Source organism: Leguminivora glycinivorella, chromosome 3 (genome assembly GCF_023078275.1).
Source record: "Leguminivora glycinivorella isolate SPB_JAAS2020 chromosome 3, LegGlyc_1.1, whole genome shotgun sequence".
Taxonomy (NCBI): Eukaryota; Metazoa; Arthropoda; class Insecta; order Lepidoptera; family Tortricidae; genus Leguminivora; species Leguminivora glycinivorella.
The window spans coordinates 11,228,267-11,248,212 of record NC_062973.1 but is presented as its reverse complement, the minus strand read 5'-3'; the positions used below and the strand labels follow the sequence as shown (position 1 = coordinate 11,248,212).

The 19,946-nt window shown below is 38.1% G+C and overlaps 1 protein-coding gene across 1 annotated transcript; it reads left to right on the top strand.

Moving 5' to 3' along the window:
- The first annotated feature begins 15,973 nt into the window (after positions 1 to 15,973).
- LOC125224775 (striatin-interacting protein 1) lies at positions 15,974 to 19,289 on the top strand. The gene has a single exon (XM_048128227.1). The coding sequence runs from the start codon at positions 16,109 to 16,111 to the stop codon at positions 18,575 to 18,577; it is 2,469 nt and encodes an 822-aa protein (XP_047984184.1). The 5' UTR covers positions 15,974 to 16,108; the 3' UTR covers positions 18,578 to 19,289.
- The last annotated feature ends 657 nt before the right edge of the window (positions 19,290 to 19,946 follow it).

Sequence of the window (19,946 nt, the reverse complement as noted above, 5' to 3'; positions counted from 1 at the left end):
ATGGCTGATGCTCCGCCATTTCCGCCAGCTAATGAGCGTACGCATGCCCAGCCAACACTCCTTGACTCCGCACTAGGGATTGCAATCCGGTCCGGCGGATCCGGTAATCCGGCCGGATCCGGTGCTTTTTTCAAGCTACTGGATCCGGTGAAAATCGCCGGGTCCGGTACCGGATCCGGTAATTTATCTTAATATGTTAAAATAGTGCAAAAAATTTAAATTTACGTTAACATTTGAACGTACCACAACAGGGGATTGCAATCCGGTTTGATTTCCAATCAAAAAATAATTTAATACGTATGTTCTTTGCATTACTAGGCCGTTTGGAAGTCAAAGAATGTGCTCAAGTGACGCGTCAAACTTTCCGTCTTTGAATCTGTAGTGAAATCTGTGAAATTGTTTGTTTGGATGCAAAACTTTTCGTTAACATGGTGAGGAAACCGCGACACAAAAAGTACATTGATAGCACACAATTCCAAGAGTTCCCTGTCCTGTAACGAAATAACAACCATTGCATTCGGCTGAAAATGGCAAAATGCAAGACGTGGCCCCGGGCGCCTTGTAAACTCATGCAAGCGGTCAGTTGAGGATGAACTACGAGCGACCGGGTCGAGCTGGGGCGATGCTACGAGGGTAGCTGAAGATAACGAGCGGCGCGAGCTTGTGAAGGCCCTTTGCACCTCTGTGGGCCTGTGAGACGTAGGACTACAAGAACAACAACGTTTTCAGCATAATATGAGAATTATTAGGGCACATTGCTTCAAGAATAATAGAACAACAATTCAAAGCTTCAAGATGAACATTTTTAAAAGGTATCCAATAAGATTGTGGATCCAGCAATAGCAAATAATTCTAAGGTCAATTACACTTGCTGACTTTAATTTAACTACTGTAGTTTTTTTTTAATCCGAGACTGGATATTTTTATACAGACTGAGAAAAAGTTAAAGCTGACTTTTAATAGTTATGCTCAATATAAATTCATATATGATTGTAATACAATTTTTTGTTCTTCTTTGTATGTGAGTAAAGTTAACTATAAAATAACACAATACATATCTTTTTTAGGGTTCCGTAGTCAACTAGGAACCCTTATAGTTTCGCCATGTCTGTCTGTCCGTCCGCGGATAATCTCAGTAACCGTTAGCACTAGAAAGCTGAAATTTGGTACCAATATGTATATTAATCACGCCAACAAAGTGCAAAAATAAAAAATGGAAAAAAATGTTTTATTAGGGTACCCCCCCTACATGTAAAGTGGGGGCTGATATTTTTTTTCATTCCAACCCCAACGTGTGATATATTGTTGGATAGGTATTTAAAAATGAATAAGAGTTTACTAAGATCGTTTTTTGATAATATTAATATTTTCGGAAATAATCACTCCTAAAGGAAAAAAAAGTGCGTCCCCCCCCTCTAACTTTTGAACCATATGTTTAAAAAATATGAAAAAAATCACAAAAATAGAACTTTATAAGGACTTTCTAGGAAAATTGTTTTGAACTTAATAGGTTCAGTAGTTTTTGAGAAAAATACGGAAAACTACGGAACCCTACACTGAGCGTGGCCCGACACGCTCTTGGCCGGTTTTTAAATACTGATTTCATAATGAATGTATGTAATGTTATAATGTCCGTTCTTAATCGTATCTTAAAAGCTCTATAAGTAGGTATTACCTACTGTAAAACAATACAGTAGAAAGAATTTTATTTGCGACTGATTATAATAGTAAATATTACTTGTTACCTGGTAAAAATGTTGATTTCTAAGCTTTCAACTGTTGGTTTATTAATCGTGAAGCAAAATACCATCACACTTCTCATATTTTGCTGAAAACATGCAAAAAAGAGACTATTTGAGTAATGTTAATCTTCAAGGTCAATCCGGCCGGATCCGGCCGGATCCGCCGGATTGGGGCCAAAATCCGGCCGGGTCCGGCCGGATTGGATATCAGACCGGATTGCAATCCCTACTCCGCACTTAGCTCATGACTCTGCCGCACTCATCCTTATATTTTTTTGCATTCGTATTGTTTTGTATTCGTATACATACCGAAAAAGGTGATGGATGGCTCGTGCGCCGCCGTAAGCCAATGTGCGCTGCGAATGCATGCCTGGCCAACACTCCCAACCACACTTTGCTCTGCCGCACTCATCATTATATTTTTTTTTTGCATTCGTATTGTATACACCGTGTCCAATAAGTCCGAATACTCACATTTTACCTCAGTTCTAAAGATATAGGGATCACAGGCCATCAAATTCTTATTTAAACTAAAGAGTATATTCCTCTTAATAAAATACAAGCACAAAGTACATGAAATTTCCGAAGTGTCTAAGAAAAACAAAGAGGTAAAGTGCCAACAAAATACTTGCTCGGCACGCAGGTGACGAGTTATTTTTTATAAGGAGAATCTGTATGTGATAAAACAGACGCCACGTGTCCAAAATAAACTATTATGGGTACCGAGGATAGATAACGTTCCGGGCAACTAGAAAAATGTGCCTAGGTTCCAGAGCTCACCATCGGCCCAGGTGTGGGATGCAGTATGTAAGCGAGGTAAACTTCCTTCAGTACTTACAGATAAAAGCGTTAAAATCAACGTTTTTTTCTTTAAAACCAAGGTTTTGGAGAAAAAAATGCCTTAAAGTTAAAAAGGATGCCTGGGAATGAGTATCATGTGTCCCAACAAGACGCACCTCCAGCACAATCGGCAAATGGTATTCTAGCGTAGTTTCAGACTAATTTGGCAGTTTTTTATCCGAAACATGAGTGGCCACCCAGGCCTCCAGGTTTTGGCGTATTAGACTATTTTGTATGGTCATACATGCTTTGAAGACTAAATTTTTATAAAATCATAAACCTAGATCATTTCAAAAATAAGGTTATCGAGAGTATTTGGGATGAAATGTGAAGAAAACGGTGCGTGCCGCGTGTGATCCGTTTGAGAAGCGTTTGAGGCTGGTAAACAAGTTAATGCTGGAGTTATTCCAAAACATTTGTTGTGAATGTAGTAAATAAGAGTGCCATTCATAAAATATAATAATAATGTAGTAACTATTTGTTCATTTTGTTTTATTGGCTATTTGTGCTGTATTCAAACTTATTGGACACGGTGTACATATTACATACCGAAAAAGGTGGTGGATGGCTGGTGCGCCGCAAACAAATGTGCGTATGCCCGGCCGGCCAACAGTTCCTGACTCCGTACTTTACTCATTGAACCTGCCGCACTCAATATCATATTTTTTGCAGCCGTATTGTAGACATACCGAAAAAGGTGGTGGATGGCTGATGCGCCGCCAGCCAATGCGCGTACGCATGCCCGGCCAGCAGACCCTCGCTCAGCGCGCTCAGCTCGGGACACGATGTAGATGACACTGTGGTACAAAGTCAGAGTTAGAATCTGTTTGTGAACACGGAGCCGATGAGAGATTTAACGAAAATTGTATGATCGCCGCTGACACGGATGTGTGTGGGGGCGAATTTTACCTATAATATAGATAATCTAATTATGCCTGCAAATCTAGTAGCACCCGCGCTAGATCCCTAAGCTCATGAATAGCATCGAGTAGATACTAATAATATAATATTTTTATTTTTATTTTTTTTTGTACTCATTCTTTGACTAAATTTTTTTTTACGATGTAAGGACTATTATTATTATTAATGTTTTCTTTGTATTGTATTTCATTGACTGACATGTAAATTAGCTTTACGAATAAAATGATTATGATTATGATTATACTAGGGTAGGTAAGTACTAAACTTGTCTGATGGTGAGCGGACTTTACGGAAGCCACTCTATTTAGTGTCAGAAGTTTAAATCTTTTCTCCTTATTTTTAATGAAGCCTTTGTTTTGTTTTTGAATTGTTAGCATTTGTTTTTGTATTTGAAGTCTTTATTTATAAGTAATTCAGTAAAAACTTAAAATTATTTAGATTCTGGAATATGTACAGTCTACCTACAAACACTTGTAACGACAGCCTCAGGAGATTATCACATCCTGAATCCGTAAGTGACAATCATCAGAATGTACAGTATCTTTCAACTCCTGTTAGAACATAGTATTTTTACTAGAGCTACAAAATGGTACATTACGATACAAGTGCGTAAAAAAGGAAGTTCGAAACGAGTGGCGATAAATTAAAACACGACCGAAGGGAGTGTTTTAAATCGACACGAGTTACGAATTTCCTTTTCGCACGTGTATCATACGACGTTTTTCAGTACAGATGAGCCTCCGAAGTTTCGACCTGCCATATAATGAACCACGTACTTCTCGCACTAGTGCGTAAAAAAAGCACCATCTGTACTGAAAAATATTTTTTCAGTTTCAGTAATTATATGGTTGTTCCTTTAATTTAATCAAAATAATATATACCGACATATAAATATATCCGCTTTGTTGTGAGCGTTATTTCATCATCTGTAATCGTCATTTAATCGTTAGTCTCTTTTCTCTGATTTAATTAAGTTCTTAACTAAGTATAGTTATTTTTTTCTTTTACCATTATGCTCATCCGCTGCTCCCTCAAACTGCTCACTTTCTGATTGTGATCTTGATTCATTACTACACTTATTATTCCCTAAAATACTATCGATCAAAAAAGTTTTACTCCTCGCATTGATTACACTGTCACTTCTTAATTTATTAGGCACGATACGAGTCTGATCGAAAAATGTACCCTTATGTTCTTTAATATACGGATTTTGAATTATATTTCGTATTTTTTCATTGCACCTACTGCGGTCACTGTTTTCACAAATAACATCAATCGTTTCGTTTTCACTTTCATTGTCACTTACGGATTCACAGTCCTCAGCGGGATTTTTGCTAAGATCACACACAACACTATAATTTTCTTTAATTTTTAAATCTGTTTCACACGTGCTGGATATATGATTAAAGTCCATGATTAAATTATTGTAATGAGCCGTTTAATTATTTATAAACGCAGTAAGTTGTATTTGCCATATATTCTAGGTCACAGTAGCTACTAAATAAAATGGTCCACATCAGTAGGTATAACAGACCATACTAACTGAGATTCCGATGTCAGATCATCGCCGCGTGAACTGATAATTGCTTTCGAAAATAGGTGGTGCCAAACAGTTCTGTAGGTACGAACCACACCGAATCCTGCCTCGCTACTGGCTGCTTAACAAGTAGGGGGGGGCAACGCCATCTTAAGAAGGAGGGGCCTACAAACCGCCTGTGAATTTTCACACCTTTCTTTTATTTGATAACACGTTATGTCAGGGCTCTTACCCTCACAAAGGATCTCTAAAAGCTTATGATGGGCATCGGATCGAATATCTCGGTTATTGTTTGATTTATGTCGGCAATTTGGGTGATTTATTGTAAACGATCTCGGGTTTAATGCAGGTGGTTAAGACGGATATTTGAATAGAGCACATAATATTATCTTAAAATAAAGCTATAGTTATAGTTATTGCACAAAAAAATTTAATAATTTATGAAGAAGAGAGAAAATGAAGAAGTATCGAGAGTTCACGCAGTTTGAATAGATAGGTAAGTACTTAGGTAAGTAGGTAACTATTTTTTTTTTTTGAGTAAGTAAATGTTATTGGCTCCGACTATTTATAACACATTTGTATACGAGAACATTTTGGGACATCTTTAAAATTATAACTTCATAAAATATACATTAATCTTAATTTATGGCATATAGTTAATAGAATTATTTTTCCTTGATACAGAATTCATTTGATATTGGCAATCTACATTGAATGAGTGGCACTGATGAGTGATGATTGTCTCAAATACCTATACACGTCGTATTATGGGCAAGGTATTTATTTTATTTATATTTATTTTATAAGTATGTTGGGCATGCGCATGTCCAACATTAATACTAGTCGAGGCCTTTTTCTCTTCTTCCTCCTCCTACCCTTATCCCACATTATGTGGGGTCGGTACAACACGTCTTCCTCTTCCATTCTCCTCTATCTTTCGTCATAACACTCTCATCTTTCTTCCTCATATCCTCTTTCACACAATCCATCCAGCGTTGTTTGGATTTACCCCTCCCTCTCCATCCATCAACCTTCATCTCCAACATTCTTTTGCCTATATGACATTCATCCCTCCTCATTACATGACCATACCCAACATGACCATACTCAAGGCCGTTTGGAACTAATTTGACACCAAAAAATGTAACATGGAAAAGCCCTAAAAATGAGGGCGGCATTATCAGTCGTGCACGTAGCGAATAGAATAGCCGCTATAGGAATATGTATACGATAGCGCATCATGGCTGGTGTTTCCACTCTGGTAGCCGTATGAAAATTGTAGGGAACGACTAACGCTCTTAAGACGCTACGGGAGCGAAAAACCTAAAATGGAAAGGAGTCCCTCTTTCAAATTGGGAATTTCTGTTAAATATACTAGTGTTATTAACTAGATTTATCGAAAAAAAAAATGTCCATTAAGAACAACTTAGTTAAAAGATATTGCGAAAAAATCTTTAAAATCGAGGTTCCGCTCTCGACTGTTTCCTCCTTCAAAACTTATTTAAACGGAACGAAATTTGAGACTCTGAATAACAATGAAATAATCTGTGTCGGACCGTTTAGATTTTTTGGCTAATTGTTACCGATCTTGAGAATCACACCTTTTTTAACCGCCTTCCAAATCTCAAAGGAAGGGGTTCTCAATTCGTCTGTATTTTTTTTTTAATGTTTGTTCCTCGATATCTCCGTCGTTACTGGACCGATTTTGAAAATTTTTTTTTGATTGAATGTATATGCATACAGATTGGTCCCATTTTTCTCAGAACCCAGTTCTGGTGGTGGGATCCTGGAGAAATCGAGGGAACTCCTCAAATCTGAAAGGCATACATATAGTGATTTTTGTGTTTTTAAAGGAACAGCATGCACTTACGTCCAGAACAGTGACATTTGGTGCAGTGGAACTGCTAATGATGGTCAGAACAGAACTCCTCAAATCTGAACGGCACACTTATAGTGACTTTGGTATTTTTATAAGAACAGCATGCACTTACGTCCAGAACAGTGACATTTGGTGCAGTGGAACTGCTGATGAAGAGTGAGCCGCCCCTGGTTAGAGTTCTGTTCTGATAATCATTCTCATCTGTAAGTACTTCAGAATCATCCAAATTTCAAAATTGGTTCAGAAATGACGGAGATATCGAATAACAAACATTAAAAAATATACAGACGAATTGATAACATAATCCAACATTTGAAAGTATTTATCACCAGAACCCCAAAGGAAGGCGGTTTTTTTTCTTAAAAATTATTTGAGCCATATTGAAAAAGGTCGTTTTTAGATTTTTTTTATTGGCTCTAGCGTCTTTTAAAATAAAAATAATAAAAAAATCAAAACGGTCCGACACAGATAAAAAAAATAAAAATCATTGCTCTATCTTCAAAAACCAGGGAGGAAATAGTCGAGAGCGTTTGTATGGAGAATTGACCTGTATCGTATCGTCTTAATGATAGATGTCGTTAAGGGTACCTATTAGGTCCCTAACGTAGAAATATTTGCAGTGTTGGATGGCGTCTTGGTAGCTCGGATGGAAGAGGCGGAATAGCACTGGACTAGCGATCCCAACAGAGGTCGTTGATTCAAATCAGAAACAGTGGTTTTTTTTTCAAACCGAAAACTTTCCTTTTATCTTCTTTCCCACGAAAGACGTTATACTATACCACTTTCTTCAGAGTTCACACCAAGTTTACCTACGGCAAACCAAACCATAAACCGCGAGAGGTTTTTCTAAATGGATCTTAATGGCGCAGGATGGTTTGTTCTCACGTCAGCCGTCGCGCGGATGACATCCGAACATTTGTAATACAACAAAGGATCCTTTCACCCCCTGCGGGCACTTAACTAATGGGAGGGGGAGCGTTTTAAATTTAATAATTGGATATAGGTATTAGGTAGATAAGGTGAGCGTTTTTAAGCTGGTTGGTACAATACAAGCTGGCTGTACTAAAAAACCGGCCAAGAGCGTGTCGGGCCACGCTCAGTGTAGGGTTCCGTAGTTTTCCGTATTTTTCTCAAAAACTACTAAACCTATCAAGTTCAACACAATTTTCCTAGAAAGTCTTTATAAAGTTCTACTTATGTGATTTTTTTCATATTTTTTAAACATATGGTTCAAAAGTTAGAGGGGGGACGCACTTTTTTTTCCTTTAGGAGCGATTGCGCTATGACATGGGGTTCTTCAAGAAGCAGGTATTTAGGGTTCTCAAAGGTCGGCAACGCATAAGTGGCTCCCCTGATGTTGCTTATGTCCATGGGCGGCGATGACTGCTTACCATCAGGCGGCTCGTCTGCTCGTTTGCTGCCTATTTTCATAAAAAAAAAAAAAAAAAAAAAGATTATTTCCGAAAATATTAATATTATCAAAAAACGATCTTAGTAAACCCTTATTCATTTTTAAATACCTATCCAACAATATATCACACTTTGGGGTTGGAATGAAAAAATATATCAGCCCCCACTTTACATGTAGGGGGGGTACCCTAATAAAACATTTTTTTCCATTTTTTATTTTTGCACTTTGTTGGCGTGATTGATATACATATTGGTACCAAATTTCAGCTTTCTAGTGATAACGGTTACTGAGATTATCCGCGGACGGACGGACGGACGGACGGACGGACGGACGGACGGACGGACGGACGGACGGAAGACAGACATGGCGAAACTATAAGGGTACCTAGTTGACTACGGAACCCTAAAAAGGAAAGTACCTAGACGTAAGTAAACTAAATAGGTACCTATAGATCGTACTTACGCCGTGGCTTGCGTGGGCGACGGTCGCGCGATGGTCGCGCGACGGCGATGCGACGCATACGAAATCAAACCTTATCGATATGGAAGTATGAGACGCGACGGCGACGATCGCGCGACCGTCGCCCACGCAAGACACGGCGTTAGTAAAGACATCTTTAGGTATCGTTAACGATTTATGGTGAAAAAGTACCAAAGATTTCAAAAGTTCTCGTTCCTGGTGACTTGGTGAGCCATGGTGGAATGCTACAACGCGATTGGTGGATGAGTTCTGATCACGCGCACGTTTGATCGCGTTAGTATATACGAATTAATGTCCGGTATGAAGATATTTTGTGATTGGGTCAGTGAGTGCCGCTATCAAATCCCGTGCTGCTACGTGAAACTGAAAACAGTCTTAGAGGATTTTTCCTCGATAAATTACTCTAGTAATGTAGAAATTGCAGAACATTCCCAAAAAGCGGAAACATTCTTGAGAATGTTCGCAGAACATTCCCGCAACATGCAATTTATTATTTAAACAAGAGAATATACTTGAAATAATGTTTAAATGGGCATAATATAAAACTATATGTTATTATAGGTATAATATTGTCTATTACAGTTAGCTATTTTGTTGATAAGTGATAAGTTACCTAAATTCTCACTATAAGTTGCTTAAATTCTCACTATACTTCAGGGAACATTTCGACTTTCAGACTTCACAGTTTTAGTCCTGACTTTTTTAAATTAGGTACCGAACTATTATTTCTTGATGCCTGTTTTTGGTCATGCCAGTATATATTATGTATATACAAAAAAAAACAAACAAAATAAAAACAAAAAGATCGCTGTCAGGATCGAACCTGAGAACATCGGCATACGAAGCCAGCGCACTACCACGGGACTACGTCTTGACTTGCTGAGTTCGACGAAATTATGGTATAAACTACGAAGTTACTAAGTATTCTGATAAATTCTCGTTCTCGAGAACATTCTCAGAAGTTACGGAAAATTCTCATGAGGAATGTTCTGCAACTTTGGAAACTTCTCGACCGTGCATTGCTGTCAGTGGAACTGCTGATGATGGCCAGAACCGAACTCCTCAAATCTGAACGGCACGCTTATAGTGACTTTGGTATTTTTATAAGAACAGCATGCACTTACGTCCAGAACAGTGACATTTGGTGCAGTGGAACTGCTGATGATGGCCAGAACCGAACTCCTCAAATCTGAACGGCACGCTTATAGTGACTTTGGTACTTTTATAAGAACAGCATGCACTTACGTCCAGAACAGTGACATTTGGTGCAGTGGGACTGCTGATGATGGTCAGAACCGAACTCCTCAAATCTGAACGGCACACTTATAGTGACTATGGTATTTTTATAAGAACAGCATGCATTTAAGTTCAGAACAGAGACATGTGTGTGTTATGAGATTTGTTATATTTGTTAGGCATATTGAGTTTTCGAGTCAAATTTTGTCAAGCTTCGATTTCTTATTTAATCGGATTCATGAGGAATTGAGGAAACTCCTCAAACCTTAGGCAGCGTTCCCACTTAAGCGTCGTGTCTCTCGGGGCGCGCAACGGACGTCTCCGCCACGCCGCCTGAATGTAATTCAAAAAACGTCTCCTCAGTACATTTTGTATAGGAAGGACGTTAAGACGCGCCTAGGGTTTGCAATCCGGATATTCGAATATCCGAATTATTCGAATATCCGCCAATATTTTTATCCGAAAATATTCGAATAATCCAAGTGAAATTATCCGGATAAACGGATAATTTCTATAAACATTATTTTTTATTTATAAGTAATATATTTAATAGATAGACGTCACTGAAACCAATTTCGATCAATTCTTAATACGGACAATGTTATTGCTAACAAGTTAACACCTATTTATCTCCAACTTCCCTTCCCTTGGTCCCTTGTTTTTTTGAAATTGAAATTTAGCGCCTCACTCCGAATTTAGCTGTTATCAGTTCCATGGCAATTTAGTACGCCAGAATTCCCTCCACTTCACTAAGAAATATAAGGTATTTTCCTTTTAAGTCCTTAGTTACATTCATACACAAAAAACGGTCTAATTACTACTTATACTTTGAAATCTTAGTCGATCTACTGATCAGCTTGGAAACTAAAACCCATCAAATCGCTGCCGAGCAATTTGAGGCGTTTTGGATTTGAATATTTAAATAAGTTCGCCTTTGTACCTCCTCCTTCTTCATTTTTTTAAATTGTATGTCTTGTATATTTTATGTTGGTGGTACAATAAAGAATTTGTTACGTGCTTACTTATTTATCACCTCTCCCCTTCCATTGGTACTTTGGTACCAGCCACTGTGCAACTAAGGTCTTAAAATGATCCACACCTGGATAGGAAGTGTCTTCGACTAATTGGTCTTCTCTTTTTTTGGTTATTCTGTTTTGAACTAAGACCCTAACCGACTATTCTAAGACCCTAACCAAGACGCTTTTGTTTAGAGCCTATATTACGAAAAGAGTTTTCAACTTTTTATATTAAGTATCCGATCCGGTCCAAGATGGCATCTGGTACGGGCGTAGGCATTTGTGCAAATGACTAGTGACTACTGTGGTAGTATCAGCATGGGCAATTATGCCACTGTCTTTTAAGCCGAGACATATGCAATAATTACCTATGTACATAAGAATATAGTTAGACAAACCCAAGGAAAGAATATCTATATACTCAGCGACAGTCAGGCGGCACTCAAAGCCTTCACATCACCCAGAGGTGACTCTTGACTGGTATTAAACGGCATCCAAGCTCTTAACAAGCTTGGAAGGCAAAACAAGGTGCGACTGGTATGGATACCGGGGCACGAAGGCTTCATTGGCAATGAAAATGCTGATGAACTTGCCAAGGCCAGGTCTGAAGACAACGTCACAAGGAACCATTAAAATGGCTATGAAGGACCATACAAAGGCTAATCACCAAAAAGAGTGGGATGCCCTGGTAGGTCTGAAGCATTCAAAGCTCTTTATGCGGAGGGTAGAATCTGGATGGAGCAAAAAGCTAGGAAAGCTAGGCAAAAGACAACTCCAAATTATAACGGGGGTGTTCACAGGCCATTACGGGATCAAAGGAATGTTGGCCAAGATGGGACACGCTGACTACACAGATTGTCGCATGTGCGGCGAAGAGGAAGAGACCGTCAGACATCTAATGTGTGAATGTCACGCCCTCGCCAGACAAAGAATGAAGAACTTTGGAGCAGGCTACCTAGTACCAAAGGACATCAGAGAGCTACCCATGAGCCTCATCATCCGATACGTGGAGATGGTCGAGAAGCTCCTGAATAGCTGAAGGATCTTAAGATCTAAGGGGTAATTGCACAAAAGATCCCGATGGGTCGAAGTGTATCCGGAAGGGCCCCGCAGATTTAAGATGAGTATCCGATCCGATCGAGCGAAGGACCGACTCCTATACATTCTCGAAATCATTCAAGGCGCCATCTTTGATTTTTGCCTTTGACATCCTTCCTATATCCGATATCGGAACGGATAATATGACAACGCTGTATCGCCTATAACCATCATCATATCCAATGATGTTGTCTAACGTTCCACTCTACACAAGCCATCCTCTCTACCATCCATTTTCAAGGTAAAGGTGTTGTAAGAAAAACTTCTCGTTATATCTAACACCTAACTAATCACTACTACTAACTGTCTTATATCGACAGCTCACCATCTGATTGCAAGATTCTAATCATAGAACTAAAGATAGAGAGCAAGGTGTGTTTTAATTTCTACAGTTTGCTGATTTATGCAAAAAATAAATAAAAATGTAGGTAAATTTCGCATTATGGCGCTCATCTATCTCAGCCGTTATCAATTCCACGCTTATACGCACCTGTAACATTAATTTTGTTCCATTTAATAAATTATCCGAAATTATCCGAATTATTCGAATATTCGAATAATAAAAATTGTATTATCCGAATTATTCGAATATTAAAAATCCGCCGGATAATGCAAACTCTAGACGCGCCCCAGGTGGCGTGGCGGCGGCGTGGCGCCTCAGGACAAGCGTCTCTTAAATGTGGCCGGTCCCTTAACGGTATACGTATATTCATTTGTGTTGCCATTGCCATCAAATAATTAAAGCATTAAAGGCAGTTTAAAAAAAATACCTACACATTTCTACATAATCCAACATTCGCAAGTAGCTTTCACTAGAACCCTAAAGGCGGCGGTTTTTTTTTTCTTAAAAATTATTTAGTGCCAAGATTTGGTTGACCGTCTATAAATACCTGCATTATAAAGGCAGCCCAAACACATTGTTTTTACAACAACAGAAATAAAGCACATGCTTTAAGGGTGCGACCACACTACCACACCGCTGCTTAAAAAACGGCGACGGTACGGAATCGCAGTGACGCATCGTATCCGTACCGTTTTTATATTACCACATGCTCCCCACACCGCTGCTCAAAAAAAGGCGACGGTACGGAAACGCACGACGTGTCCTATACGAAAGTCACTGCGTTTCCGTACCGCCAGCGTATTTTGAGCAGCGGTGTGGGGAGCATGCGGTAAAAACGGTACGGATACGATACGTCACTGCGATTCCGTACCGTCGCCGTTTTTTAAGCAGCGGTGTGGTCGCACCTTAAATATAATTAAATAAATGCAATTTCTGACGTACATTTATTTGCCTTACACGGCAGAGAAAATTTTGCGTAAAAAAAAACAAAAGTCGCGTGACAATTTTTTTTTCTTTGCGGCCAGTGCGCGCGGTGGTTCGTTGGAACTCGCAGGTATGGAGTTTAGAAATATAAGGAGCGAAAGCTTTAAGTATCAGAAGTGCCCATATAAAAGAAAAGACAAGTGGCGCTGCAATAGCAGGGAGATAAGGGTTTGACAATCTCTTAGCCTTATCGGTAGTGACCCCACCTACGGAGCAAGAGGTCCCGGGTTCAAATCCTGATGAGATCTTTTTTATTTTTTTCTACTAATATTTTTCTTCAATTTTTTTTATTTTTTTAATGTCCAAAAATATTTTGTTTTGTTACTACTTTTCGAAATTTCATTCGCAAGACTTACAACATTAGCTAGGAATCCTAACATGGGGCAAACAATGTTAAAGGGCTTAAATTAACATTTGTCTGAATAAAACAATAAATAAATACAAATAAAAATACACAAAAAGAAATTTAATGTATAAAAAAAAACAAAAAGCAAAAAGATCGCTGTCAGAATCGAACCCGAGAACATCTGCGTACGAAGCCTGCGCACTACCACGTCTAGACTTGCTCAGTCTGACGAAATCAGCCTAAACTAAAATTCACAATTCTGCGGACTAAATTGACAAATGACTGACAGATGAAATGTTACCAGGAACAGTGAAATAAAAATAGTGAAGGGTATATGTCGATAACAATATATCGACAAGTTGTAAAGTACAAATAACAGACTAGTTTAAATCAAAAAAATACGAATGTTACTTTTAAATACAAGGTAAACATTTTGGTTTGTTCGGTTTTCGAGGTAGTGGATGGATAAAATGCGTTTTTACCCACTAGTTTTATATCATAAAAAGGTATCCGAACCAGTAAGTAAAAAAAATATGTTGTCCGACAATGAGTAGTCTTTATTATAAAATATTATTCATTTCCAAGCTCCGTTATTTCGTCATCTTCATCATCATCATCAGTTACATTTATAATAAAACAATCCGAGACATTGTCCACTAAATGATCGAGTTGTAACATTTTGTCCTCGGTTTTTATTATGTGATTTACACAATCTTTTCATCTTTCGGCTGTAACACAATAATTATTGTAATAATTCATTTGTAAAGATTCAATAAACTATCATAATAAATATATAAATTTCATTTACATTATTGCTGGTTTGAAATTAACATTTTATATCTAATTAGGGGTCTACAGACCTTTCGATCTGTCGAAATCACAAAAAAAGTTGGTATATTGATTAAAATATCAAATTGCCAATTTGATTGTACCGTCTGGGTGCACCTTAAATCTACGGTGTAATAATAATTTTAATATCGATAAGAACGGCACTGGCCAAACTGTGGCAACATTTGTTCAAACTTACTTGTCAATTTGGTCCGTAGGATTATGGATTTTAGTTTAGAGAAAAGAACGTCTAATGTCATGTCACATCGCTGATCATTGAGCGAGACATGCGCTCCAAGCGGAGAGATTTGTAACTGCAATTACAAGGCCTCAGCCGGTCATTTTTGCGATTGTTGTACTTCGACAGATGTTCCTCCTTTATACTTCTATACTCCCTGCTCGCAGGCTTGCAAGTCGCCATGTTGTCATTGTTTGCAAGTTCAAAAATTTGATTTAGGCGGTGACTTTTTCAATTTTTTTGTAATTTTAAAGCTCCTATCTCATTTTTAAATTCGCATAAAATGCGGGATAACTTTGCGACCGTTCTGGCCTAACGCGTAGTGAACCTGCCTGACAAGGTGCCAAGCCGCGGTCCTGGGTTCGAATCCCGGTAAGGTGTGTGGGCGGTTTTAGTAAAACGTCCCACTTTGTCGATTGTTATAGAACCGCTGGAGTTTATTCATATGAAGATACAAGCAAATCTCGTCTTCATTATAAATTAGCGTAATAGCGACAAAGTAGGACGTTTTACTAAACACTATCACATTTGTTTGTGTGATGAACACAAAAAATATTTCATTCCTCAATCATGGATGTTTTCTATGTATACAGAATATTACAGCAAACCTTAACCCAGACCAAAGTTTTAGTGCTAAGAACCCAATAGAACCCACAGCACTTTTATTTATTTTATTTTCTTTATTTATAAGCAAGAACGATTTAATGAATCGTCCTTGTTTATAAGTAACAAAAGAAATTGATGGTGATTTCTGCAAAATTGCAGCGCCATCTGGCCTTAGTTCTGGGCGTTTATCCCCTGGACTTTTGACTCCAACATCCATACCAACATCGTAGAAAAAATTACGTTACCTTTACTTTTGTAAAGATGTCGCTACTGGAGTACTCAGCTGTTAGAATATTTCGGAAAATAATTATCACCAGTAATAATTTAAATTCAAAACTGAAAAACTCTATTGGATGAAAATTAACTGAAATACATTCGTTGTAAAATACTAACACAAAATTTACAATATGACATTCGATTGCCATCTGTCAAAATATTTTCCTTTTCACTTGTCTGTGCTAATATGCCTGTCTGTGGCGCAAGTGAATTGGTAATCAATCAATCCAGTTTCTCTGTTCATTTTACGAACAAAAATAATAAATGCGCAATCCGAGGATAGCTATGTAAATTAAAAACAATTTTGCATTCGCTTTGGCTTCCCCAATGATGGGTACGAATGGCAACGGACGTCGGGGAGGTGCCAAAATGCCCGACGTTCGTCGACCCATGGAAGAAGGCGAATGTGTCAACGATATGGAGAGCCCCGAACTGGATTTTGTTTACGACGACTGCGATACACAGGCCAACGAGATAGCGGAGCTGTATAGCTACACTGAACACCCAGAGTTCCAGCTGAATGTGAAGGCGTTCGAAGATATAATGGAAGAGTTTAATCTACCGCCCAGTTGGCAGAGGTTGTCCAATAAGCAACAACGGACGGTTGTGATGAAGCTGTTAGAGCACCTGGATGTAGCAGTGAACGACATACGAATGCGGGCGTCTCGGTGTATCCTTTATTTGGCGCAAGGATGCTGGGCAGAGATGCAATCAGACGCCGAGCAAGCTCACTGGGCACGCATAAACGTTATGACTCTGTACGACATGGGCGTCTTCACGGCTTTCGTGGAACTTCTTAACCTCGAAATTGTAAAAAGCAGCTCTGCAATAGCTTCCAGAAAACTGGCAGAATCACTAGCAGACTCCACCAACCTCAGAGTAATCCTATCTGTTCTTTACTTGATCACTGAGTACATGAGAACTGAGAAAGATAATCCTGACTCCGAGTTTGTACATTTAGTAAAAAACTTTAAAGAAGAACTTGGGACTCCTTTTGGTGACGAGTTATTACCTGTCAAACTGTTAAGTATGGTGACTCATCTTTGTGCAGGCACAACACCACATTTTCCCATGAAGAAAGTTCTCCTGTTATTGTGGAAAATACTTCTAGTGTACTTAGGGGGTTCCAAGGAGCTGAAGGAAAGGAAATCAAGACTTAGAGAAAAGCATGGCTTAGACCCAATAACTGAAGACACCCTTGAAATAATCAAAGGTATGAGAGCTAGTTCCCCACCCCCTAGTGCTGCAGACATGCTGGAAAACCAAAATCCTGTTGGTAGAAAAATGAAATTATCTGAAAATGAACGGGCTTTGAGGAGGCAGACTTTCATGAAGCAAACTTCACTGGATGAATCTGATGAACAAATATTTGTGGATAAGGAAGAAACTGGAAATGGGTCTGAAGACTACTCAATGGAGTTCCAGTCTATGCCAGCAGATAGTACACAAAATCCAAACCAAAACCCAAATTGTCCATATTACATGTACTTCAAACAGTTTGAAAGTCCCCCACCACCCCCACCACTGCCTCGGAGTTTGCCATGGCAGTCAAAGGTCCGGCAAAAAGATATTGACATGTTTCTTGATAATGTCAGAATCAAATTTGTTGGCTACTCTCTACCTGGGGACAGGCAGACAATTGATGGTCTCCCACAACCCATACATGAAGGTATAGATATACTAAGGAAGTACATGTACACAAGCTTGTCAGAGCTGCAAATTGAGAGAGAAATTGAAATAGCCCGCAGTCCCCTAACAAGGGGCGAGAAAGATGTTGAAGAAACGGAAGTTGAGATATTGTACAGAGCCATGCTGCCTAACCTACCACAGTACATGATTGCACTGTTAAAGATACTCTTAGCAGCTGCTCCCACCTCTACAGCTAAAGCATATACTTTCAACATCATGTCAGATTTACTTCCTGAAGAAATGCCCATGACAGTTCTACAATCTTTGAAACTTGGCATTGATGTCAACAGGCATAAAGAGATCATTGTTAAAGCCATCACAGCTATATTACTCCTTCTACTCAAACACTTTAAGTTAAATCACATTTATCAATTTGAATTCATGTCACAACATCTAGTCTATGCAAACTGTATGCCGCTTGTTCTGAAGTTTTTCAACCAAAATATTCTGTCCTATGTTGGAGCTAAGAATTCCATACCAATATTTGATTTCCCTGCTTGTGTGATTGGTGAGCAACCAGAGTTGACAAAAGAATGTTTGGATATTGGAGACTCCTCAGTTCCATATTCATGGAGGAATGTTTTCTCTTGCATCAATTTACTGAGAATTCTCAATAAGTTGACCAAATGGAAAAATGCAAGAATAATGATGCTGGTTGTGTTCAAAAGCGCGCCCATTCTGAAACGAACCCTGAAGGTCAGGCATGCACTTATGCAGTTTTACGTGCTAAAACTACTTAAAATGCAGACAAAATATTTGGGACGTCAATGGAGGAAAACTAATATGAAAACAATTAGTGCCATTTATTCTAAAGTGAGACACAGGTTGAATGATGACTGGGCATTTGGCAATGATGTTGATGTTCGGCCGTGGGATTTCCAAGACGAAGAGTGTGCTTTAAGAGTCAGTGTGGATCGCTTTAATCAGAGGAGATATGGCTCGGGTGGAGACATTGAAATAGATCTTACACCCCTTGACACTGACATAAATAGTGTTCTGGACTCTAATGTGGAATTGGATGAAGAGTTCAAAGAGAACTATGAGCTATGGCTGGATCAAGAAGTGTACAATAATGAAATAAACTGGGATATCCTTCTCACAGCCTGAATAATCACTAAATGCAATATTACTGTTAATGTAAATGGCAATAAAGTATTATGAGTATTGACGATCAAAATTTGCATGCTTGAACATTTAGTATTTATTGCAGTTTTCTCATTATAGTTTTTTTTATAATTGTATAATGTTATTATTAAATTCGTTTATTCATAGATCAATTAGCTTGTCAGGCTACAGACTACATGGGGTTTATCTAGTAATGCATGGTAGATATAAATTCACTTGAAATATCCTAGATATTGTGTTCTTTTTCTCTATGATGCACCTCTATGTGGCCTTAGCCATACAACATATAACTATGTAGTTTTAAATATTAGCATGACAGTTACACCTAAACCTTTCGAACCTTATGATCAATAAAATTTTGTTATGAGTTGTCTGAATTTTATACTAATTTTACAAAATGTTTTTGCTTCAACACATACAACTGTAGATATAACTTTTTTTAATGACTAAATGATGAATTGTTAAAACTTGTAATCATGTAGTGTAAAGTTAAATATTTAATTTCAGTTAGTAGTCCTTGAGTAAACAGGAAAATGTTAGTTACAACATAGAATAAGTGATAATGAAATCCCTTGTGACGAGATGAGAACCAGTTTGTATTTCATTAAATGTATGTTTTGAACATAATTATTTTCTACCTTCATATTACAGTTTTAAACAAGGCTCTTGTAATAAATAAATTGTAAAAATTCAATGGCATTTTAATTTCTAGGTAGGTAAATTGTTAGCATTATTCTATTTCCAAAAGTTTATTTGAAGAGTAGACTACTATACATTTTTCAAACAAGTCTGTCAGTAAATAAGAACAAAGAAAACTATATGCATCCTTTTTCTTTAGGGTGCTATAGAAAAGGATACCTATAGTTTTCTTTGTTCTTATTTACTGACAGACTTGTTTGAGAGAGTATAGCAGTTCCATTGGGGCCATAAAATCATTCCTGGGATTGCAAGATAGAATAGAACCCATGCTGGCGCCATCTGTGAAGGTTACTATTAGTCGAAGCCTACATAAAAATAATGAGCAAACTATTAGCACAACAATTCTACAAAATATGCATTGCTAAAATTAAAACGAAGCAGAGATATCCCAGTACCAAACTATAAATACCATCAAAGTATATTTATAAAACAAAGTTAGGTACCACGAAAAGTAAGAAACCTTAACCGGTCAGCTTTTTAAACAATACTTATTGCAAGTTCAGCTTTTTGTTACAGTTCGACAAAAGCTTAATAGTACATTACACACGATACAAGTACGAAAAAAAGGAAGTTAGAAACGAGAGGCGATAAATTAAAACACGACCGAAGGGACTTTTAAATCGACACAAGGTACGAATTTCCTTTTCGCACG